At 38.5% G+C, this 25563-nt stretch overlaps 1 protein-coding gene across 11 annotated transcripts in view; it reads right to left on the bottom strand.

Moving 5' to 3' along the window:
- RUFY3 (RUN and FYVE domain containing 3) overlaps positions 1–25563 on the bottom strand; it is a 67645-nt gene that overhangs the window by 4727 nt on the left and 37355 nt on the right. For 5 of the 11 annotated variants that reach the window (XM_071221284.1, XM_071221285.1, XM_053922137.2 and 2 more), the window contains 14 exons: positions 22896–23069; positions 21950–22067; positions 20995–21096; positions 20077–20200; positions 18856–18917; positions 17579–17644; positions 16121–16190; positions 13374–13466; positions 11513–11596; positions 9587–9754; positions 9002–9099; positions 4820–4939; positions 3679–3778; positions 1992–2056 (listed from right to left, as the gene is read on the bottom strand). In XM_071221284.1, coding sequence (XP_071077385.1) covers positions 1992–2056; positions 3679–3778; positions 4820–4939; positions 9002–9099; positions 9587–9754; positions 11513–11596; positions 13374–13466; positions 16121–16190; positions 17579–17644; positions 18856–18917; positions 20077–20200; positions 20995–21096; positions 21950–22067; positions 22896–23069 — 1444 coding nt within the window. Of the gene's footprint in view, positions 1–1991; positions 2057–3678; positions 3779–4819; positions 4940–5160; positions 7425–8997; positions 9100–9586; positions 9755–11512; positions 11597–13373; positions 13467–16120; positions 16191–17578; positions 17645–18855; positions 18918–20076; positions 20201–20994; positions 21097–21949; positions 22068–22895; positions 23070–25563 lie in introns of those variants that run through there. The other 6 variants (XM_071221287.1, XM_024579686.4, XM_024579689.4 and 3 more) reach the window with 3 other exon arrangements.

Raw genomic sequence — 25563 nt, 5'->3', positions numbered from 1 at the left:
CAACTTGATATAGAACTTAAGAGGAAACGAGGTCTACTTTCCGTTCTAGAGAAAATGCACCACGGGTCTACAGTGGTTGCAATTCTCTTCGGTTGAGGGCAGTGTGACCACAGTATGTGATCTGGGTTTCAGCTCTTCCTCGGGCCACAACCCTAGGAAGCCTGGGTGTGTTTTAGGACAGCAGTTCTGGCCAGGAGAGGCCCTGGAAGCAGCTGTTATGTAGTGCAGAGACACAGGACTTAAAAAGAGAAGACAAGGTAAGTAGAAGCAACTTGGGTGTACCACAGGGCCTCTGTGTGTTCCTTAAGCTTTCTCATTGGTAAAGTAGGAATAGATTAAACTTTTGTAAGAATTAACTTTGTAAGGAGATAATTAATGTGAAATGCACCTTTCAAGCTGCAGAGCACTATACAGACATAAGGTACCGTATTTCTCAGACTATAAGACGCACCTCCCACCACCAAATTTGGGAGGAAAATGGGATTGCGTCTTATAGTCTGAATGTAGCGTACCTGGCTCGCAGGGGTGGGGGGGGGGGGGCGAGCAGCAGTGGAGCGGGGTTTTTTTCCTGTTTTCCTCCTCTAAAACCTAGGTACGTCTCATGGTCCTATGCGTCTTATAGTCTGAAAAATACGGTAGTATTGCCTTGGGTTCCCAGGGCCTAAACCAGAGCCTGGTGTGTCAGACACTCCTGATTGTAATGCCTTGATGTTAGCCTGAAAGGCACTTCTAAAGTCCTGGTTAATTTTAAGGCCTGTTCACTTACAAGGCCCAGGCTGTGCTGATGTGTCAGCAGGCTGTGTTTAAGGTTGCTCCTGCCTTTGGAATCACTCTGGCCTTGGCGGTGAGGAAGAGCTGTTTAGGCTAAGTACCTGCATGATCAGCCTACTGTTGCTTTGTGTGATTTATCTTCTCCAGCAGCTGCTTTTGCTCCAGATGATGCACAACCTCATTCTTAAGGCACCAAAGCCTAGACGGGGGCAGATGCCAAAAATACACACTGTGTGGTTCTCAGAACCCTCCTATGGTGCCTTTCCTTGTTACTAACCTTTTGTTGTTGTTGTTGTAATAGACTTGAATTTTTAGAGCAGTTTTATGTTCTGCACCAGAGTGATGCATGATGTTATAATCAATAAATCTACATGGACATGTCACTCAAAGTCCATAGTTTACCTGAGGGTTCGCTCTTAGTTTTGCACACTCTGTGGGTTTAGACACGTGCATAAGGACGTGTATCTGTCACCAGACCACCATACTATTACACTGTCCTAAAACGTCTTCTGTGCTCTGCCTATTCACCCACCCATCCACGTCCCCTAGCCCCTGGCAACCACTGTCTCCACGGCTTTGCCTCTTCCAGGATGTCAAATAGTTGGACCTCCTTTTTTTCTTTTTAACGCAGTGGCACTATGTCATATTTTGTTATATTTCTACCTGCTAGAATAATGGTCAATTTCCTTGAGACGATCCTATGCTCTTCATCATAGTGAACAAATCAGATGAAGAATTAAGAAAAAGGAATAAAGTTTAACTGTTTGAGACCCTTGAGAGAACAGAAATAAGGGCAATTAGAGGATTTCTTTGAAACACAGCTGCCTTTGACTTAGCACATAGGCGGGAACGAGTCATACTCAGGTGCATTTAAGTCCCCGAGAAATGCTGTGACTTGTGCTTCATTTTCTTGTGATACCAATCAGCAGAGATTGGAAATAGTATTCTCAGTGATAGTTTGAGTTTGGGGATTAACTAGAGGACAGCATGGTCACCCTTCTTATTTCTGAAATGAACTAAATAGGTATGGTTTAATGTGTTACAATACTTATTTGATTTATTATTTATTCACTTCCTCTTCAAGATGTCTTTCTAGAATATCAATATTACAAGTCAGTGTCCAGTCTTGTGTCATTGCCAATGTATATCAAAAGCTCCCTCTTTTTCCCCACCACCCCAAAATGACTTTATATCTTAGTTAATACTTTATTAACAAACACCTGTGGCTTTCTTCCAGGGGCTTTTTTAGTTTAACATTTTCCTCTTGAATTTTGTGCTTTCCATCCTGCCAAAAGAAAACAGCCCAATTTATTGATTATTCAGAATGCTAAACAGTGATGATGTTGCAGATATTTTTTCTTAGCTTGGGTATAAAGCTAAGCAGCTTTTTTTTTAAGGGAAGGAATTTAATTTTTAAGATGTTTTTCCTCATTCTTTGCTACAGGTAGTTTTTTAACAGATTATTCTCTGTAGTTTGCAACAAATTATTTTCAGAGTAGATAGTCTTTAATTTTTGAGACTCAAATGAAATTCAAATGTATACTATTTACTTGCAACGTGGGCACAAGGTCTCAGTTACTTCTCAGACCTGCCAGCTGGGCTCTAGAATACCGGTGACACCAAGCAGGGCCACAGCCAGCAGGCCGTGGAATCCGCTGCACACGCAATGCCAAGACTTCTACAGCCTACACAACTCAACGAGTTTTCTTCTCTGAAGGACCCATATAGAGTTCCAAACTGCATTGCTTCCTGTGCTCTGACGCCCTGCCAGTTTTCAGAGACAAATTCTTTCTGTGGCACACACTCTGCTTCCTGCCTTGAATTGCTGCCTATCAGCCTCCAAAAGTAGAATGCGTGTTCTTAGACCACTTAAGTATCAAGGCGAGGCGGTCAGTGTGGTATTTACCCTGTGGGAAACCCTGCTGCTGGGCAACTCCAGATTGAGAAACCCGAGGCCTCACTGGAAAGACAGGGTGACACAGGCTAAGATTTTAGTAAATCTCAATAAGCCCTTATAAGTACATTTTATGTTTGATAAACTGAAATAATAAAGACAGCATGCTACATAGTAGTCCTTTGCATGCTTTAAATCAGTTGTAATAAGTACTATATAACACATTTCCATTCATTATTCTTTTCTACTCTCCAGCAAATTAGCAGCACGCTCTCTAGAAATTTTAGATAAGCAGCTTATAAATTTGTTCTGCTTTGTTACATATAAATGTACAAGAAAGGTAAGTTTTCCCCGTGTTTGTCTCTCATAGAAAAAATATTTTACATTTTTGTGTTTTATTATTTGAAGGGGCTGGCTCGTTTCTGGGTCCCAGAGACGACCGCACTTAGTGTCAGCTCCCGCCCCACTTCAGGCGTTGAAGGTCCCTGCCCTCAGACTGCTCCGTGGAAACTTACACTTCTGCCGGTTAGACCGCTCTGCGTGACCGTCCCTTCCCCAAGCCTAGTTCCGCCTTTCTCTAATGTACCCAGAAGTAGTATCTTGAATATGCTAAAACTAAAATCATCATGATTCTGAAAAAAGTGTATAGATGTAAATACACTTTTAAGACAATTCTGTGAAAGGAGAATTCAGGTTTGGGGAGGGATTACTATACCATGTTATTAAAAATATTAGCTAGCAGAAGTCCAAGAAACATATTGTTGTTAAGATACCAAAATAATCTTACTTAAAAAACTAAAAAGCATAATAGGGTCACTGGAAAGCATGGTTATTAATTCCCTCGATTCTAAATGAAATAAAGTTAGAGCATCTGGGAGGGAGACTTGGCGTGTGGCTCCCAGGCGCTGACTCCAGCTCTAGCCTGGAGCATGGGTTCCATGACAGGGAATTTTCTGGCCATAAAGGTCGTCTTTAAGTAGTAAATAAATGAACAAGGCAGTAGCAGTTATTACCGTTTTGGGTTCTGGCTTCTGGAAATCCCTTCCTGGGATGCGCTTGTTGTTCTGTGACCTTCTTTCTCTTTCCTGTTTTAGTTCTAACTCAAGCTGGTTCCTGGGATAGGTGGGAGAGGAAAAGGATGAACATATGGATTTCTGTACCCATTCTATAAAGAACCCTTTTCTTCAAATTTAATAATTAAATTCTTGATTGATACAGTTACCATATATATGGAAAACTAAGTCTTAAAGTGGTAAAATACAATATAATAAAGCCAGTTAACACTGAAATACATAAAACATGTTTAGTCTTTAGTCTTTTTTAGACTAAGAATGTACTTTAGGGTCTCCCAGTATCTGAGGGTCACCACTCAATGTCAATATTTAATATGAACTCTTAATGAAGAACTGTGGTGAACTGAATGACAATTAGTAGTAGGATTCACTGTAACTGAGAGACAGAATTTATACATTTTCAGCAAGCTACAATATGAAAGCACTGATACTGGAGTCCCATTTCGTATTAACGAACTGTCTGTGCATAGTTACAGTATTCAATACCCAGCTACACTTTCAACCACTAGTGTCCTTAGTACTATGTGCTTTTATACCCAATGACCAAGTTCTACATGTTTGAAGTCAGTGGCTTTAGCATAGGATAGAGTCTCTTTTGAGAGATAATACAGAAGAATGGGTTTAGGGCCTGGGGTCAGTGAGAGACAGGTTTTTAAATTAGAATGCATTAGCTTAATTCTGTGAATCTGGACAAACGTAATCCCTTATAGGAAATAAGATCACCTAACTAGTAGGGGTGATGGGGAGATATTAGGAGAGAGTGCATGTGAAGTGCTTAGTAAAGTATTTTGCACACAGTAAGGATTAAGGAAATAGTGTTATTATTAGTGTTGTGTTGGTTATTAATTCTCCTACTCTTTCCTACGTGTATATATGGGGCCTTGGGTTCTAACTCCCTATTTCTTTGACTGCAAAGGATATTGACAAACTTTTAGGAGTGTTAATGTATATGAAGCTTTCTGAATTCTAATTACAAGGGACACTGCAAACACAGGAGAGGGCCAGATCATGAGAGCCCTCCTCTGCTGTCAGCCACAGAACTACCCATGACCACCCCGCCAGCCCCAGATGCCCGCTTCACCGCTGCCTGGTGAGCTCCTCCACTTCCAGCTGCAGGCTGTTGATCTTGTCTCCGAAGTCCTGCTTGAAGAGCCGGTTGTCCAGTTCAGCAGACTGGCGGCCTCGCTCAGCCTGGCGTAATCTGGATGTGAGCCATATGAACTTGTGATAAAAAACAAAAGCCATGGTGGGGAGGAAGACCAAGTTCACAACACAAAGTGAAACCCAAGGAAGAAGGCACGGAGAGACACAGAAAAAAAAACATTGCATGACACAGGGGAAGAAATTATGGGGAAAAAGATGGAGAAGAAACAAATTCTAAAGAAAAGCAAGATGAAGGTGAACCAGGCAGAGGAAGAGTGATTTTCCATTTTTTTTATTCTAGTACTACAGTTTACAGCCATTAGATGATTAACAACAAAACATCACTTTTTAGAAAATCCATATCCAAAGCCAACCTTAAGCACACAGTAATTAAAGTCAAATCCACTTTTTTTGGTCTTTATTTTCTAATTGGTTTGGTATTTTATATTTCTGTTTTATACAAATAACTGGAACTTGTAAATGGGCAACTACTTCTTATATATATGGAATTGGAATATTTCTCTGGTCCTTCCCCTAAACCACCAATTGTATTAAATCACTGGACATTACACATCAATCCTTCCCCAGGCTTTGGGGTATCATATTAGGAGAGCCTTTGGTAGAGTTCGGCCATCTCTGTCATTTTCTAGTCCTACCCAGTGGTGTGTGAGCAGTGGACAAACACATCGGCACAGGCCTGCACAGGATTCCTGACCACAGTCTCTGGGAGATTCTGACGACTGTTTTCTTCCATATTTCCTATCGTTTTGCACCTATGTAAAGAAGCGTGTGCTAAGAGTTGAAACATCCAGGGCTCTATAAAGTAGAATATGGAAGCATGCTATGTGTAGTCTTTAAAATGTTTTTTTTTGTATGTGTTTGAGCATTCCTTCAAAATGCTCATAGAAAAGGCAAGTCACCACAACATATTGATGAAGATAAAAATAGGTGCAAAAGTATAAGAAGTCAAATAAGTTGAAGAACAGATCTTCCATGAGATTAGTCATGTGCTTGCTCTTTGACTTGACTTTGGTCCAAGTCTGCAAGGACCTATCAAAGCATACATGAAATCTATCTTATTCTCTTAATTCTGTTTTTTCCAAGAAGGTACAGAATTTTAGGAGCAGGAAGCAAAGGGGTTACCTTTGTCCCAACCTAAGCAGCTGAAATACTGCAAATAATACCAGAACGAAAAAAGAGGAAAAGAAATTGCCATGACTTTTTGAAGAAATAAAGGCTTATGTAAAGCCTGTCCCCCCAACTCAAAAGTCAATTTTTAAAAATCACGTTATTTATAGGAGTAGTTATAATGTAAAGCCTAGAAAGGGTTCAACCTGTGGTCACTTAGAGAAAGAAGCCCTGTTAATTACTGTTTGCAGATATCTATTGGGCATCTTTATTCTTAGACTAAATAATAATAAAGAATATTTACTATTTATCTATTTCCTACTCTGAAATAGTTTCCTAATAATTAGATTGTTAGTTTCCTAGAAACTTTAGCAAACCCCCATTTAAACAAAAAGTAACGGAAACTCTTAAGAAAAGGTTAATAGCACAGAGTGACAGGTAGGGAACCATCACTCATGACAACATCTTATCTACTTTACTCCAAAAGGAAAAGCAGGATAGATTTAAAAAATGTGTAGTGTATTTTTTTTAATAGGAGAGAAGTGTTTTTATGAAGACTGTTCCCTCTGAACTACCTAAATAGGAAGTGGAATTGCAGAAAAATGGCAGAGGTAGAAGGTGACAAATATTAGGAGGGTTTTCCCAAGCTTCCACATCATTATGTTATCATAAGCTACCTAACCACTAACTTTATTTCTATGTACTTTAAAGAAATGTAAGGATGCTGTTTTCCCACCCCCAAAGTCACTAAGGCAAAAAAGTTGCAAGCAATCTTGGTTACTGAGAATAGAACTGGAATGAAATACTAAGTACTTATTCTGGCTTGGGAATTAAACCTATGTAACAAAAGTGAAAAAGGGTCATGGCCTAAGAGACACAGAACTACTCTAGAAGAGTCCAAGTCCATATGGTCGTCACCTCTAGTTCACTACATTGCAAGGGCAGAACAGGCTTGCTGACACGGACAATGCAGCTGGAATCTGATAGTCAGGGACTGGGTTGTAAAGGCATCAACAACGTATGTACAAAGCTTCAATTCCCTAGGCTTATTTTTAAAATGGAATATTTATTTATTGGTCAACTCAGAAGTAATTTCTCAAAGTTTATTTGGCATTTAATTAAGAACTTATACTAAATTTTCTAACTCTGGGGAGAAAATAAAGAAGAAAAAACACAGCCTATATATCAGACTGTTTTTTTTTTTTTTAAGTCCAACAAATTCAAAGTCAATTTTTGGTGATGTTTTATATAAATCAGAAACTAAATGTAACAGATTTCAGGTTTCTTCCTTTTACAATCAAGTGACATCAGACTTGCGAGGTGACCCACTGCAAAATGCCTAATGATGTTGTTTTGGGATCAATTTATTTGCTGCACTATTTAAGGTCTTTGCCTGTTTCACCAAATCCTTTTCACTAAATAAAATAAAAATAAAAATGGAGTGAAAGGGGAATGAGAAAATGGATAAACAAGAAAGACAAAAATAGCAAGAGAATAAGTCAGCTTAATATTTGAAGAGATGTCATTATTTTAATTCTGTCTGCTTTAAGTGCCAAGTTAAAAAACCACTGAAAAATAATTTGATACACTTCAAATATATAATTATGAACACTAAAGTTAATTTGTTGAGTCACAAACATATAATTGCTTATTAAACGAGCACTGAGATAACTTCCTGGAGAGATTGATACCTTGTTATTTAAAATCAGCCAAACCAGAGGTTTTGAGCCTATTTATTAATTTGCACATAAATTTTGAGTTAACATCAATATTCAGTAACATTCAGAACGCTCCCTGGTCAAGAATCATCTGAGTAAAAGAAGTCATCCGTTCATCCACTCATTCATGTATCTACTAAACGAATGTCTTGTAAATTCAAGGCACTGATCCAATGAGGGAACTGAAGAAATTAGTTAACTAACCTTAAGGAGTTCACACTATCATCAGAAGACCTGATCCATATATCAAGGGTATAAGGTAAGGCAGAAATCAGAGGTGTTGTAAGCAGTATGGGTAGGTATGGATATAAGGCCATGGAAATTCCAACAAGGAACGTTTGGCAGATTATTTTTAGCTGGGAAGAGGTATCAGAGCAAACTCTGGGTAGGGAGCATTTGATCCTGAATGCAAAAAAATGTATCTGAAGAGCAAGGAAGGTGGGGCGGGGGGAGAAAGGGCATTTCCAATTGGTGGAACTACTAGGAAAAAAATGCTTGGGAAAAATGGGAAGCATGTCTGGGGACCAGTAAGTAGTTTAGTTTTGCACGAGAGCAAGAAGGGTGATCAGTTGGTGTAAAGGTGGCAACAGAGCCTGGCAACACTGAATGACCACCACGGGTGTTGTGGCTCATTCCAGCTGGATTTCTCTTGGCACCAGGAAGACCATAGTGGTTTTAGCCGAAAAGTGAAACCGAAGAGGAGCACAGGGAGAGACTGTACTTTGTGAATGACAGGTACTGGTGGGAGATAGCTCGTCAGAGGATGAAAACGCAAGACTGGTCTCCAGACGGAGGACTGAGCCAGAGACAGACATATCTCAGAGTCATGGGCAGGAGGTAACAGTGGAAGCACTAGAACTCTTCAGCAGGAGGGGGAAAAGGGAGTTAAAGTTATTAGAAGGGCCTTTAGTAGCCCTACATCACCTTGCACCACAGTATTCAAAGACTTTAGTGATGAGCAGTAACAGAATCACAAACACATTTGAAAGTCCTGTCATCCTTGTTAAGAACCATCCCCTAACACATGACGTTGAAATGCGATTGATAGGGTTAGAGTTCTGCTGTTCAGAACAGTTGTGAAAGACTGATGATTCTTAAAAACGTTTTCATCAACATCTTAGGAAACAAAAAATTTTATTGGCTTTCTTTCTATCAGCATGCCTGATGTTAGGCTGGGAGAATTTCACATATTTTCTGTTTGCTGAATACGTAGTACATTATCGTCCTTCCAGCACTGAAGGCCCAAATGCTTCACTAAAGAAACAGCACTTTACCTTTGTTCCAGTTGTTTAATGGTAGCAGCCATCTGATTGGTCTTCTCTTCCAAGCGACTGTTTAGTTCACTTTTCTGCTTCATTCCTAAGTCTGAACTCTGTTATAAAAAGAAAAAATTATGAGTGATGTATATATAGCATAAAATCCTGAATTAAATTGCACATGCATTTTGAACCTAATGGTAAGTGGGAAATAGAGAAACAGAGAAATAGAAATTCTCATACATTTGGGAGTCAGTTAATTCCCAAGTATAGAAAAAACAAAAAGCAACGTTTAAAATCAGAAGGTTCATCAATTTAGCATATTCCAGTACAAAAGCAATGGAATATATAACTCAGTTGGCAGGTTAGATCGGACAGTAGACATTATCTTGTAGGATAAAAAAGACCCCCTTTCCCCACTACAATTTGAAAAGCAGCCATAGCAATGGTCAGATTCCTAAAGTGGTTTATTGGTGGCTAGCCTCAAAATGAGATGTGACTCTTTCTTCTTGTATTTAAAGTGTGACTCTAGACAAACGAGGGGCAAAGGAAAGCCCTGAGATTTTAGAGAGCCAGCGAGCCTATTCCTCCTATTTCCCCTACCTGAAGCTTAAAGGCAAGTTCATGCTTGAGAGCCCTGAGATCGTCCAGCTGCTGCCGCAGACACACCAGGGCATCCTGCTTCTCACAGACATCCTTCTCCAGCATCTTCATAGCCAATTCCATCTCCTGTCTCATGCTGATCTGGATCTCCAGTTCTTTTTCAACATCCTGCCCACAAAGGCAAGAAACTGCTTACTCTCTCTCCCCATCTAAGCACAAACCATAAAATTCCACAGGAAAAGGTAGACCAAATTCTCAGATCTGAATATTCTGGCAAAATAGCTATAAGCTATCACTCAATGCAGAGACATTAAAAACAATAATAATTGGGATAATTACAATAACATTTACTCCGTAATTTACAAATCTGAAGAGCTCAGTAGGCCAAGTATAGTGCTATTTAATGTGTAAAATATGCACATACCTGGGGCACTTCATCAGATACTAAAGACAGAAAATTGAGGTCAAGTCTTTTATTTATTTATGTATTCATTATTTATTTACTTGTTCAAGTACAGTTGTCTCCATTTTCCCCCTTCCACTCCCCTGATATCAAGTCTTATTATAGAAATATATATAACTGTTACAGGCAAAATGTTAACTGTCAATTGTTAATAAATTAACAAAATATAATTTGTTAATTGCTAAATGAGGCAGTTCCAGCTCTCTTTAATTTGATTGCTGTTGACATACTCAAGAGCCCAAGAAATCCAAAAGATACTTTGGGTCCCTAGGGTAACACTGGCTAACTGAATTTTTATATTCACTTAACAGGAACCCCCTTTTTGTCTCAATCCACTGAGCCACACCAGCCAGGGCTCCCCTTTTTGTCTCAACCATTACCACTGCAACATTATCTGGATGATGAAAGATACCAACACCCAAGGTTGTTCTGTATCCGGACTATGATGCCCAGGGCATACCTACTTGCCTATTTGCTTGGTTTCTTTCCAATTGTTTTTTTGTGATACAAGGATGTGGGAATTTGTGTGTAAAATTTTTATCACATGCTGCTTAACTGAGGCACTCCTCTGAGCATGGTTAGCGTGACAGAAAGCGAATGAGACTGCTTCTTAGAAAGGCAGCATACGTTATTTGTAGGAGCTTCCTTATGGAAGGTATTTTGAGATCTAATTCACAAACACATAGAAGGAAAACTAATTATTTCAAGGATGTAAAAACAAATATATTTTTTCCCTCAGAAAATGGAAAACTGCGTTCTATACACTATTAGCTTGTAATAACTTTCCGTACAAATCGGGCTGCCCTTCATTTTCAGCATTCTCCCTGTTGTGAGACACACTGCTGGGGGCCCTTTGGTGTCACATCGTCTAAATTCCAGGAAGAGTTCCTGCGCTAATACCAGGGGCCTATTAATGCGCTAATGCTTAGATAGGGTTATTCCTTACTGTACAGTCCCATGTACTTTTCACTTTAGAGACATTTTAAGTCTAATAATGATGACACATTTTCTATTTATATATAAGAACATGATTAAATTAAGAAATAACAGCTAAAATAAAAAGAGTACAATTTTACATTAATGATTCTGAGTAATGAGAAGAGATGCCCCCTCTAAGGAGACATATCAGAAACTTTGCAGGAGGGAGGACTGAGGTGGGGAGGGGGCATTCCAGAGTTCAAAAAGTAGGTTCCATACACATAATGCTTTTGCAATACAAACTACAAAGGCAAGAGAAAAAAAAAAGGCAAAATCCTATTGGCTGTTGAGAATACTAAGAAAATGGACTATGAAAGCATTTCAGGGACCTGGGTTAATAAGAGTAAAACGCAGTTTTATAGGATCCATAAAAATGTGTCAGAACACTGCTGATATTCCTGACCTTGGTCTGCAAGATAAAACCCCTAAGTAGGCTGTTACACTTCAACGTGCTCCTGAGCTGTCAGGATGTAAGCAAAGTTTACCAGTCGTAATTGTGTTTCCTCCTTCAAATGCTTTCTTGCTTCACTTAGTGCTTGCCCTTCTGAAGTTCTGTCTTGCTTAGGACCCTTGAAAAAAAGAAATGAAACAGTACATTGTAAGGATTTAAAGAATCTATACAGCCCTGGCTGGTATGGCTCAGTGGACTGAGTACCAGCCTGTGAACTGAAGGGTCATTGGTTCGATTCCCAGTTAGGGCACATGCCTGGGTTGTAGGCCAGGTCCCCTGTAGGGGGTGCTCAAGAGGCAACCACACACTGATGTTTCTCTTCTTCCCTTCCCCTGTGTCTAAAAATAAATAAATAAAATCTTAAAAAAAATAAAGATCTATACAGTTAGCTAACACCAGCATTGCTATTTATTAAGAAAAAATGATTATACCTAAGCAGGTATAACAATGAATGAAGACAACAAAGAAACTGAAGAGGTTTAGTAAATTAAAAATTCTTAAGCTGAGTTGGGGATTTTTTGCCATTTTGTTTAAAGTCCTTAGTTTACCAAACCAAGTAGTAGAGGTCCTAAAAATCAGTCTCTAAAAACAAAATAGCATTCACTGTCAACTATGAATTGGGCCAAAAATTCAAATGGTAATATATTCCTTCTATAGACAACTGACCTCCGGTCTCTCCAACCATCCAGAGAGATCACAGCTAAAAATAAGGTCATCAGAAAATTCTTCTGGGTGGTCACAGTTGTTTTCACAAAGTCCACACATTAAAGTCAAAAGTTATTCATAGAAAACTTCTTTGGTCCCCACTCAGCCTGGTTACTTACTCTGTAGGGGCCATTTTATTTATTTATTTATATTTTTTTATTCTCACCTGAGAACGTGCTCACTGATTTTAGAGAGAGGGGAAGGGAGGGAGAGACAGAAGGAGAGAAAAACACTGATGCAAGAGAGAAACAATGACTGCCTCTTGTACTTGACCCAACCGGGGACCAAAGCCACAACCCAGGTGTGTGCCCTGACTGGGAATCGAAACCATGACCGATAGCACTCCAACCAACTGAGCTTCACAGGCCAAGGGTAGGGACTATTTTAACAACTGGATGTCTGGATTCCTAAGTCACAATAGGCTAGAAGCATGAGGATAAAAGGGAACAGGAAGACCTTTCTAAAGAAAGCAATACTAATAGCAGTAAGAAGAGATGCCAGCAAAGTCATAAAGGCAGAAAATAACACCCACAGCCACCTGGGAATAATTTAAGTACAGGTGCTAGAAGCTCTATCAATTTCAATAGCTCCTTAAAGTAGCACCTTTACAATTTAGTATAGAATTGCCAATGTTGATAATTATGATCTTCAGCCATCATAAAGAGCTCAAGTGTTACATTATATTCCCTACTTAAGGCTTAGAAATGTAAAATATGTAAAAGGTTTGCAAAATATCTGTTTAGACATATATAAAAACTTTGGTACTTTAAGGGATTAATTTATCTAGAAAATGAGTTTATATAGTAACTCATTCCCAGTGGTATCAGATAAACACTTCTTATGAAACAGTAAAATTGTCTAAAATAATGGCACATTTAATATAACAAATACAACACTTAAATACAGTACCACTCATTAGTACATAAAAACAAAAAACTGATTTAGACTGCTTCTTGAAGTCTCTTAACAGATGGAGACGGTGGTGAATGCAAGGAGCATCTGGAGGAGAAGGGACAGCACCCTCCCACAGCCTTCACTATTCACTAGGCTTCGAGTGAAGTCTGAGGAAAAACAGTTTGCTTGATACATGCGAATGCTCACTGCTTCCTAACAGTCCCCCAGAGGCTCCCCCCGCTGCCAATGCACTGACACTGTCTGTAGGATTATTTTATAAATCCAGTAAGATTAACCTTTCGATTGGATTCCAATATGTAGGAGCTTTCCTCCTTAACTCGTTCCATTTCTTCTTGCAAGGTAATAATCCTGTTGTTTGCAACTGCCAGCTGTTGATAAAATTAGAAAAATAATCTTTTATCTTTCTTTTAGTAGCACAGGATAGGATAATTCATGATCTGCTAGGACATAGGTTTTGGGCTTAGATATTCTTAGAAGCAAAGAAAGCTATTTATAACCCCATAAAAAATGTCCTGATAGGGAACTTAGGAGAAATATTTTGAAAGTAGGTTAGATACAAGTTTAAAATATTTCCTTTTGCTGCTTTTTGTGTAAATTTTTTAGTACGAAAACGTTAACTTAAGATCATTTACCTTAAGGGTGTCCTCATGGATAACTTGTAATTATACTTAGTTCTAAGACCTATTTATAAAATGTTTAAGAGGTCACTTCATGTGTCGGGATGCATCTTATGAACCCTCCATAAGACTTTTTACAGATGATTTTTAAAAGAGTGAAGAAATGAACTCCTACATTCTCACTCTAAAAGGTACCACCATTAAGCACCGAAGAGAGTTTTCATTTCAGAACCTAAAACAGATAAGGTAATGTTATTAGCAGAATACTGCTAAGGGGAAAGGCTGATATCCCCATTCCACAGGAGGGAAAAGTAAAATGGAAACACCTCTTCCTTCCCACTGACCTTTATTCCCCACAGAGAGTGTGAAGGTGCCTGCCTGAGGCTGGAATGGAACCGAGCAGGCGGAAGCCTCGCAGCCAGGCTGAGCTCCCTTTCCACTACCTCTTCACTAGCAGTGGGTGCAGGCTCTGCTTGGTTCCCCTTCTAATGTGTAAGGACAGAGGAGCCAGGGCTCAGGCGAGCTTTCTAGAGGCAAGTCCGGAAGCCCATTTCTCTGTCTGTTCCATGGACCTGATGGTGGGTGAAGAAGTAACTCTGGCAGATCCAAGTGCACTCTCAGACAGCTTCTTCCAAGATCTCAGCATCAGAGTGAGCATTAGGAAATGGTGACTGCAGATCCAAATGGGCTTTCTAAATCCTCTGTACTCTGTGCAACAACAGAGTGGGCATTTATAACTTCATCTGCTTAATGCTCTTTCTGTTATACTGGTTCAGAACTCAGGAGGGGAAAAGAGGTCTGTTTTTTAATTTTTAAAACTCATCTTCTTAAAGCCAAAAGAGAAAATGCAGGCCTCATTACCTTTATCTGCTCTTTATAAAGCCTACACACAATGCTTACCTATCTCTAAAAGTTCAAAGTTTCAAGAAAATGAATCTTTTTGGTAAAAGAAATGTTAATGAGTGAGTAAATTAACATTTTTTAGTAAAAAAAATCTAGGTCTGGAAGATAATCTTGTGACTGAGGGAATAAAATGAACAACTATACATATAACTGAGTGCTTGCGAGGGGTCAGGCACTGGTCTAGGCCCTTATGTGTTAAATCATTTAATTCGCACAAAAATGTTATTGTTCTTATCATCCCCATTTTACAGATAAGTAAAACAAGGAACAGAGGTGTAAGTAAGTAATTGGCCCAGGATTATAAATCCAGAGTTGGGATGTGAACCCAAGCAGTCCCGCTCTAGAGAACATGCTTAATTGCTATGCCACATTGCCTCAATAAATCTAATAGCAATAGAATCACAGTATACAATTTCTGTGCAGAATATTTGGAAAGCTTTGTGGGATCAAGTTCTAAGGGTCATATCCATAAATTAAAGTTTTAATATAAGAATCTATACTCAGAAATGAAACGGGTTTTTTTTTAAGTTGAATTAAGTGGGGTGACATTGCTTCACAAAGCCATACAGCTTTCAAGTGTACTACTGAACAAAACATCGTCTGCATACTGCAGGAAGGTGTTTTAAAGTTACAACAATGTTAACGTTTGTTCTGAAAAAAAAAAAAATAGAGATTAAACAGCATTTCCTAGCTAGTATTTTAACTTGGTTTTATTTATCCTACTGTATGTAACAGAATAGTTAGAAATAGAGAAGATAGTCTCTGCCACCTGGAAAAATTTATTTAAGGTTTTTAATAAAAATATCTAATGCCATTAAAAAAAACAAATATGTAGCTTACACTTTGGTAGGTTAGGAAAAAATATGTTAATGAGAAGTGGAACATGAAGTTATTTTTTTCTTATTTTAGGGAATTTTCTAAGAGTATTCATATATATATTCTTATCAGATTTTTGAGTACTTGTGAGGCTGAAAGAGGAAGTATAAATGCCCCCATCTGTCAGCAAGGGAACTGGGCCTTTGGAAGTCAAGTGACATACTTGCTCAACAGCACGTGACATCTGGCATGTCATGTTAGCAGGGACTACTGGTCTTCTGACCAGCGCTCTTTATCTTATCTACCCACCACCCCAATCTGGCACACATAAATCTTTGTCTAGCTCTAGCATGTCAGTAGTACCTAAAATGTCTGTTGAATGAATAAATAATGCATATCATGCTATATGCTAAACATTAACTCTAGGCTAGCTGAGAAAAAAAGTAAGAAAGCAACATATTTGATCAGCCTACGTTCTAGGCCTGCATAGTCCAACTGGATAACTGAGACCCCTGAGATAAGCCAGCCATTCCTAGTCAGAACAAGGGGTTATGACCTATAGCAGATATTATCTGAAAAGTCAAGTCTTTTATTTCCAAGGCTGCAGAGAAATTACTTTCCACTAATGTACATATTTAATGTATCCACTAAATTCTGTAAGTCAATCAGAGTTTCCAAACACTTACTTCCTCTGTCAGTTTGGTGTTGGATTTTTCTAACGCATCCACTTTTGCCTGAAGGTTGTTTACAGTAGCACTACCAAGAGAAGAAAAAACATAAGATCTCTTTGGAGAAACAGAACAATTGCCTGTAATTTCCTTCTAAACACCCATCATACTTCCATTCATTGTAATGTGCACGAGTTTTGATAGACCCGCAAACTCTAAGACAGCTGACAGGGGGACGTCTGTCTTAGCAGCACATCGTTGGCACTGAGGTCTGCATTTAATGAGAATGTGTTGAATAAAATAAAAGAGCAAATGCACTATACAGTAAACTTGAAGGCTGACTTATATGAGTTACAGCTATAACAACAGGCTACTTGGATTAAGTGCTTGCCGTATAACAAACACTATTGTAAGTGATTTCACTGCGTTATTTCATTTATTCCTTTCAACAACCCTAGGCATTAGATATCCCCAAATAAAAGAAACTCAGGCATGAAAAAAATAAAATAGAGTTGTGCTTATATTTCATTGTCAATTGTAACCATATCTTTACTTGATTACCATCTCCACAGTTCATTGTAGTCATTATTAGTTCTTGGTCCCCAGAGAATGTACTTAAATTGTTCTTGCGTTTTCTAGATGGAACCAAGATGGCAATTTAAATTTTGATGTAATCATGTTATGGTCTTTAGTTAAATGAAAATAATTATCTTTCATAGGAAAACTATAAACAAGATGATAATAGATATATTAAATTCTTCTTAATTATCTGAGTCTTTTTAGAACATCAATGTACTTGAGAATACCAAGAAATTTTGGATAGTTCTCCTCAGGAGAGATTATTTCATGTTCTGGACAGTTCTGAAAAATACTTGATGAGTACTTGGTAAATTAATGGTAGGGATAGTGAAGAGAGGGTAAATTAATACTATCAATCCAACGTTTAAATGAGAAATGCAAGGGACCAATGACATATGATTAATCCAAAGGTACTAAGGCAATGAGGAGTTTACCCAACATTAGTCCTGAAATAACGTGACTAGATCTACTGAACCCAGAGGGCCACCAATTTCGACGGTAAATAGGAGGTCCTTGAATAACGTCATTTCTTTCACCATTGTTTTGTTATAATGTTCATGAGATGCTGCAGGAACTTAACTCTTGCTTATATCAATTAGCCTGTGGTAAAACTGGCTTCATTATACGTTGTGTTGCTTAAAGCTGCACAACCTATTGACAACGTTAAATAAGGACTTAATGTATGTCACATATTTAAGAAATTTTACTGCCTTTCACTAAGGGTCGACAAAACAGGCAAGTGCCATTTTCTCCAGTGCCTAACTCAGTGCCTGGCAAGCAGGAATTCTATATGTATTTGTTGAGTATTGTCTCAGTTTATCCTCACTCATCAGTTTACCTGTCCCTTCCCCCACAACAAAACCCCCAGTGAAGTAATAACGTTTATTCATGCTTTACTTCAGATGTCTGTTGAGTTCTTCTACATAGTTCTTCTGGTCGAGAATTGCAGTAATCTGTCCATCTCTGGAGGGGCGGGGGGAGGTGGGAAAGAGAGAGAAAATAGAAATAAAATAATATTAGAAATATCAGGATTCCCCCTCCCCCAATTTTTTCATAAAACATAGAAAGGAAATTGTGGCATAAATACAATGACCCAGAAGACAGACCTGATGTATAACCCCTTGATATCAGTAAGAAAGACTTGATGGTTTAAAAAAAAAAAGACAAGATACACAAAAACCCATGTTAAGAAAGCCTGTTATAGCTTATACACATCAGTAACTTAGGTTATAGATATGATGTTAAAATCTATCAGAGGCATTTAGAGAATTAACATTTTCTTCTCCCAACTGATAGATTTTTTTAGTTTCACTAGTATTACAATAATTTTTCCATTTGTTGTAGGAACTGCAATAAGCTTACTCTGGTATGATAATGGTTGTTTCTCAAAGTATATACGTGCCTTTTAATGTCATTTGCATTTCAAAATGAATGGTTTTTAAGGCTTTCGTAAAGTGCGGTGTTTACTGTTACGTGAAAAGATAAAGTGTGAAAAGGGAAGTTCACTTCTGGAACCAACTAACATCTAGTAGGCAGACATTAAACAGCCAGACTTTTCAACAGAAGACAAAATCAAGGCCACATACCTCCACAACTGCTTAAAGAATAAATGATATAATCTTAGTTCAATGTCCAAGGTTGACAACTTCAGACTAATTATGCTCTCAACTGCTGAATTTATGGAGGGCATAAGGTGTGCTTTGACCTTCAATTTCTAGGTAGTGTAAGAATTTTAAAAAACTCTTTACTTTGAAATAACTGTAGATTAACAAGAGTTGTGAAAGTAATGCAGTTCCCATATACTCCCTCTTAACAGTAACATCTCATATAACCCCAAGATGCACATTTAATTTGGTACATTTAGAGCAAGCTGAGAATGCAATCTTTCTTGTCAAGAAAGACCATGCTTTCAAACACTACTTGAAGAGATGAAGCACTAAATTCCTCTTATAAAAATGTTAATTCTGCTTTCCCCTGAACCACGTAATAGGAAAATCACTTTAAGTAAGTCCCTTTTTGGGGTTAGCAGACACAACAGTTTTGGCACGACACTATTAGAGCTGTGCCACTAGAAATTCTTTCAGCAAGTCTGTTAGAAAGCAGAATCGTTGTAAACTGTAAACACTATCAAAGAACATCAAATAAAAAAGAAACCAGATTTCCGTTGTACATACCCTTCACTACCTTTGCTGCTGTTCCCGTCCTTGAGATACATAGAGAAGTCTATAACACCAACCTACAGAGAGAATTTTCAAAATTTAATATAAAACTAGGTTGTTTTCCCAAGGCACAACATGTCTCCTTCTAGACACTCCAAGTAGTTATACAGTCATGATAATTACTAAAAAATTTTAATGTTTTACTTTTATTACAATCAAGTATTGACAGGATTGTAAGTAAAGAATTAAGATTCAGTGAACGGAACTAGAAGACAAGATAGACTAAGAAGGTTAACAGAAAACTTAATATAAATTTGAAGTTTCTTTCTCATTTGCTTATTTCAATTATTCTACTACTGATCCCCAATATTCACTTTTAGAAATAACTTTTAAACCTATAATTACAGTAACAATGTACATGCCCTTAGAGAAGTTTTAGAAAACACAGATAAACAAAAGGAAGTAATGTAAAACACCCATAATCCCCACCCCTGCAGATGACCACTGTGATATTTTGGTTCTACTCTTCCAAATTTTCATTGAGGCATGTCTAAATTTTTCAAGATTGCTATTTATCATTCAGCTTATTTCCTTTTTAAAATTAACATCAAAATAGCTACTTCCTTTTCCATTTTCCGTGAGTAAAATGTAACACATTGCAGTATTTCGTACAGAAGGGGTGAGACAGTCACAGGGAAAGCAGTAGGTTTATTATTGGGCAACAAATGTGTGCCAGGCCCTGTTCTAAGTACATCACATGAACAGACTTCTTCATTCCTCCCAATACCACTGGGAGACACATACAGTGTTTCTTATCCCCGGGTTACCGGTAAGTGATCTGAACCATCAAGAAACTACGTAGAAAACAAAGCAGCCAGAATCTCAGCCCGAACAGTTTGACTTCAGAGCCTTCACTCTTCACTACTGTGCTATACTGACTTACTATTTAGCCCATGTGTATAATTTAGTCTGTATATGTATGTTTTAGTTTGCACAAAATATTTTTAACAGGGGTCACAGTCAAGGTAAGAATTTGAAAAATATTCAGAAATGCATAAGTGAGCCAAGTGGGAAGGTAAACAAACTAATTTTTTTATATTCCCATCGAAATAAAAGGAAATCCTATTTATGACTTGAAGAATTTCCCCTAACTTGGCTGGTCCAATCTAATCAATCCAAATTCTGTGATAACAGAATTCAGAGTGACACATTGGTAACCGAGTATCTTTCTCATACCTGAGAGTCCAAATCTTCTCCTTTCATACAGAAATTAGCATCAATGACATTCAGACCCACCAACAAACCGGCAATTATGGCTCCTTCTTCTTCCATCATGAGGGCGTTTGGTTCATAGAATTCGCTGTAAGAGAGATCCGTGGAATGCTCTGTTGTAATAAAACCTTAAGAACCAATGATATAAATCACAAGACAAGGAGAAAAATGCTTGCCTCATGGTTGAATATGGTCATCATGATAATAGCAAAAAAGTAAAAGAAAAAAAAAAAAGGATGGCTCGGCACTTTATTTAGACGATGGGTGCATGAACAGACTCTAGACAGTAAACAGTCCAGCTGAAAGAAAAGTGACCAAAATGGTATTTGCATTGAAAGGAGTATTCCTGCTTTCCCTCATGTATGTCCTTGAGAACAGAAGTTCTTCATTTTAACGTAGGCCAATTTATCCATTTCTTTCCTTTTCAGGTAGAACTTTTAAATCCTGTTTAAGTAATTTTTTTCTCTCTTACATTTTCTTCTAAAAGTTTTATTGTTTTCTCTTTCTCATTTGTATCTATGATCCATCTAGAAAAAACAATTTTGTGTGTGTTGTATTTGAATTTAATGTTACATGTCAGCTCCCTGTCTTACTGAACCAGGGTGCATGCTGAGGTGTCAAAAACCTTTCCTGTTTTCTGGAGGTGTTGAGTTTTAGACTTCCCTAAGAAGGATCATATATGCCACAGCAACAGGCAGCACACGAAATATAAAAACATATCTTCTTGAGTGAGGTTTGGGAGAAGCTGTCAGTTGAACTATGTGAAATTTTTATGAATCAACTGTTTCTGATCTACAAGAATGATACACTTATATAATTTGACCTCATATAACAGAGAACATAACAAGAAAAAAATAAAGTTCAACAAGATGATGTTCATACCTGAGGAGTTCCTTTTTATTGATCAAAGCTTTCATATATTCTGAAAGTTTCTTTTGCATTAATGCCAACCGAAGCCAAGCTCTTCCTCTGCCCACTGGTGTCCTACAAAACCACAGAAACCAAATAACTAAAAGTAGCAGAAATAGGGGTCACAGTAGGACAGATGCACTTACTCTTGCTAGTGGTCCCCCAGCAGAACATGCTCACTGAGGTGCCCCCACAACCTCTCCTACCACGTCCTATGCGAAGAATTCTGTGGGGGCTAGAGAGACCCAGAGGGTGTGTTTGGAACAAATGCTCTGGTGAAGAACTGATTGCTGAATGAGACAACAATTTGAAGGTAAGATCTCTAGGAGGCTCAACTGAAAAGGTTCCATCAAATTGGTATTAGTAAATGCTGATAAATTTAGTGTGAATCATATTAAGTACCCCCAAAATAATAATGTGGACATATGTCACTTAGACCTCTGATTAAAATGAAGCCAATGTACTTTGGGAAGGTGATCAGTTCTCTTTCTCAGGTTCTATGGTAGGGTCCAGGTGTCAGTGCCTGAGGTTCACCTGACAATTGTTTCAATCTTGGTTTTCAAATTCCATCAAACGCATTCTTTTTCCTAAGTCAAGTCCAGTATGCCACCTCCCTTCATCTAATTTCTTGAAATTCACTAAATGATTCCCATAAGTACTTTAAAAATATAAGAAAATGTTTGGTATTTTAACATGAAGACAACCTCTCTCAGATTGATAATAAAAATTATCCCTCATAGGCATACCTCTCCTAATAGTCTACATTTTCAGTTCTCTCAAAACACTGCCTATTCATAACAAAAGGGTGCATTTTGGATTGTCATGGAATAGATTATTACGGTCATCATTGTCTTAGTCCACTCCTCAAGGGGACAGGTAATAAGAATGTTTTCCCTGAACACAGAACAGAATTCAACCTCAAGCTTACTTAAGTCCTGGAAGATCTTTAACACTTGCTGTTATCTCTGCAGCTTCTGGAACAAGCTTCTCTACCAGTTCTAGAGGCCCCCAGAAGGATTTATTTTGTCCAAGGAAAGTTTTCTTAGCTAAGGAGATAAAAACAAAGCAGTATTTTAATATTCTTTATAACATACATATGCCCTCAACACACACACACACACACACACACACACACACACACACCCACACCCACAGAGCCCTCTCCCATCTATTCAGCGTTCCTTTCCGGGAACCATTCCTAGATTACCAGGAATTTCCAAAATTACTCATGCTTTCAGAATATGAAACATTTTATGAAAATCAAAAACCCCTTACTTCCCAAGACTCAGTCCTTCCTCTCTCAAGGAGAATTTCTGGACTAGCTCTATAATGTAACTTAAAGCTGTGTAGTATTAGTGAAGAAAACAGTCCAACAGGAAAGAGTACATAAAAGAATACGTAACTCAGAAACAGGCTATCAAATATTGGGGAGGAAGAAGAAAAAGAAGCAAAGGTAAAAAGACCAGGTCCTGCCTGCGTTCAGAAGCTTATGGTTAAGGGAAAGGGCAAGGAAGCGAGAGTCAGTCAGGACGTCTGAGTTCTAGCACTTCTCTGCCCGACTCATCATGTGACTGTGGGAAAGGCACAGCCCGTGCTAGGCCTATTTCCGACCTGTCCGACACGACTGCCAGATCGGACTAGAAACTTGTAATGGCCCTTCCAGCCCTAGCATTTAATGATCTGTGTTTTTTAAGCCATAAAAAGTCCTTTAAATCAACCACATTCCCATACCCATATAGGCTGCACTCCACTGGATTAATATTAATTCAAGCCTCTTATTCTTTGGCTCCACGAAAAATGTTTTTCTTCTTGAGCACATAGTGCATTGTTAGGAAACAGGTGAATACAACTGGCACGTTGAGGCCGCGGCCTACCTTTCAGGCCGTGTTTCAGGCAGTGCTCCATCACCACGAAGAACTGCTGCAGGGGGGCGTAGTCAGAGTCCAGAGTTCTCCCCAGGTTCAGGGCTGATTCAATCAAGCCCTTGATACTCAGCTTGGCCATGTTCATCAGGTTCATGCGTTCGTTAGCCATGAGATAATTAGGATCTGCAGCCAAAGGAGAAGAAGATGATGCCTGGCTACTGAAAATAGTGCATTTTAAAATTCAGTATAATTTCCCTGTGTTGATCTTTGCATTTGATGGTGCAAAAGCAATGGTGGGCAAAACTGTTGTTGTCTTGGCAAGAATCAAGACAGGGTTCCCAGTTATGCTATTAGTTGTGTGTTCTTCTCTGCCATGTACTTGTTTTATAAAAATGATGTCAATTTCTCTTAGGAATATCCTTGATAAAAACAGTAAAAATTATTTCATCAAATTCTGAGCTTTGAGTATAGTCATTTAATATTTTCACCACTGCCCCTGCCACCACCCTAACGTGGGTGCCCATCAGAGCTCACTATTCCACACCCTTCACACTGGTCTGCTTCTACCCTTGCATTGCCCCCTTATTCTCTACACAATTTGTGAAGTGTTTTAAAAAATAAAACAGATGAGAAAAAAAGATAGACTAAAATTTCTTCCCATACAGTATTTGTATTATTAGTACTAGTATTAATGCTATTACCATTATTATTTAAACTAAAGCATTATTAAATAAACAAAATAATTAACATTATTGGTATAATGCAGTATTAGAACTTAATCCATTCACACATTTTTTAAGACTTAGCATAGAATGTGTGGCTCTCATCAAGCAGACAAACTATTTGAAGAGAGGGACTAAGTACCATATTTTATCGACAGAATTCAGGACAACCTGGACACCCAGTAACTTCATGTACTGGTGTGTGTCCTGGGCCAGGTACAGCGGGCTGCTTCTTACAATTATGATCTCAACCCTCCTTACAACGTGCTGCAAGGCAGTTACCAATGGCATCGATTTGCAAGGAAGGAGAACGAGCCACAGAGGGTCAAGTAGCTGGCCCCTGCACACAGCTGGTAACAGACGAGAAAGCCAGAGTTTAGGCCCCGTTTCTCCGGCTCCGAACCCTGTGCTTGTGACCACCATAGTCCACTTACAAGTGAGTCGGTGACTCCAACAAATGTTTATCCTTCCCTCCTGCTGCCCATTCTTTCACATGGTTATCTTCCTTAATTCCTGTGATTCTATCATTTAAATAGTATCCCTTCTTTTCAGGTGCTAAAGCAGGCCCTTAACAGTTAAGTGGCCCAAGGCCAAAAAGTTCATAGACAGCAGAATTTGGGCCTGGATCTGACATGAAAGTTAACTCTCTCTGCACTGTGACATGCATCTTCCCAAACATTAAATATGTCAAATTTCTACAGAAACTGAAAAAGGCCTGAAGATCTATGAAATATTTTTACTTGTCTTAGGAACACAAAAAATACTGATAATTCTATGCTCCCATAATACAAACATGCCACAACACAAAACAGAGTCCGAAGCAATTTACTTCACACAGTATTTTCATTTAGATCTCTTTTCACAGTTAAATGAGCAGAATCAAACAGCCAAATTCTAAACTCATTTTCTCCATTAAGTTAGAGGACTTACTGTAGATCCACAGCCCCAACTATACAAATCTTGATTTATTGTAGTGTTTTCTATGGTAACATTTTTAGAGAATACTTTATTAGGAAAGTAAGAACTGGTCTATGCTGCCATTATTTTTTTCTTGCACACCAGCAAATGTTTCAGGGCGTGCCTCTAATGTGCCTCTCTTTGCTCAGGGTAGGTCAAGTTGTCAAGACTAGAATAAGCTCACAGGGGACACAGAAGTATTTAAACAAAAAAAGCTATCCCTGTGAACAGCCGTGAAGAACAAATTCATCAGATTCACTTCCCAACTTTGCTACCAGCATTTATGGTAGTGTTTCTGACTTCTCACACTCACTGGGAGGAAGAAACAGGGCGGGGTGTGCGGGTACACATGAATGTTTGTGCTCAGCTACTGGGTTCTCCACTCAACACCTCCCAACAGACGGCAAGAAAATAAGGTTGAAGTTGGATAACTGGTTGCTCATAAGGAGCCATTCTCTCTACCTCAAGCCTGTAAATCATTAACCAATGCTGCTAGGCAAAGCATAGAACCTGATTCCAACCTTGTGAGAACCATTCACATGAGGAGAGCTGGATCTGAATTATGGGCAAAATACAATGCTTTAAGATTTTTTTCCAGAAGGAGCAATAGATTTCTACCAGTTCTTCTATATTGCCTCATCTCACTCATCTCGTAATCAGTAGCAGGAATGTTCAACATATCTGGTTGGGGTCTTGGGCACATGATCTTACAGAAAGATGGAACTAGTACCTAGGGAAATTAAATTCCTAATACCTTGGACACCATTGGTATGGTGCTAGACCCTAAACTGAATCAAACACAAACAACCTACCCATTCTTTAGAAAATACTTCTCTTAACCTTGGCACTACCAACATTTTGAGCCATAATTTTTCTTTTGGGGCAGGCGGGGTTGGAAGAGGGTGCTGTTTTGTGAATCGTTTAGCAGCAACTTAGACCTTTACCCACTAGGTGGCAGTAGCACGCTCCAATAATGACAACCACAACCTTCTTCAGCT

Source organism: Desmodus rotundus, chromosome 4 (genome assembly GCF_022682495.2).
Source record: "Desmodus rotundus isolate HL8 chromosome 4, HLdesRot8A.1, whole genome shotgun sequence".
Classification (NCBI taxonomy): domain Eukaryota; kingdom Metazoa; phylum Chordata; class Mammalia; order Chiroptera; family Phyllostomidae; genus Desmodus; species Desmodus rotundus.
This window is presented reverse-complemented; position numbering and strand designations above follow the sequence as displayed.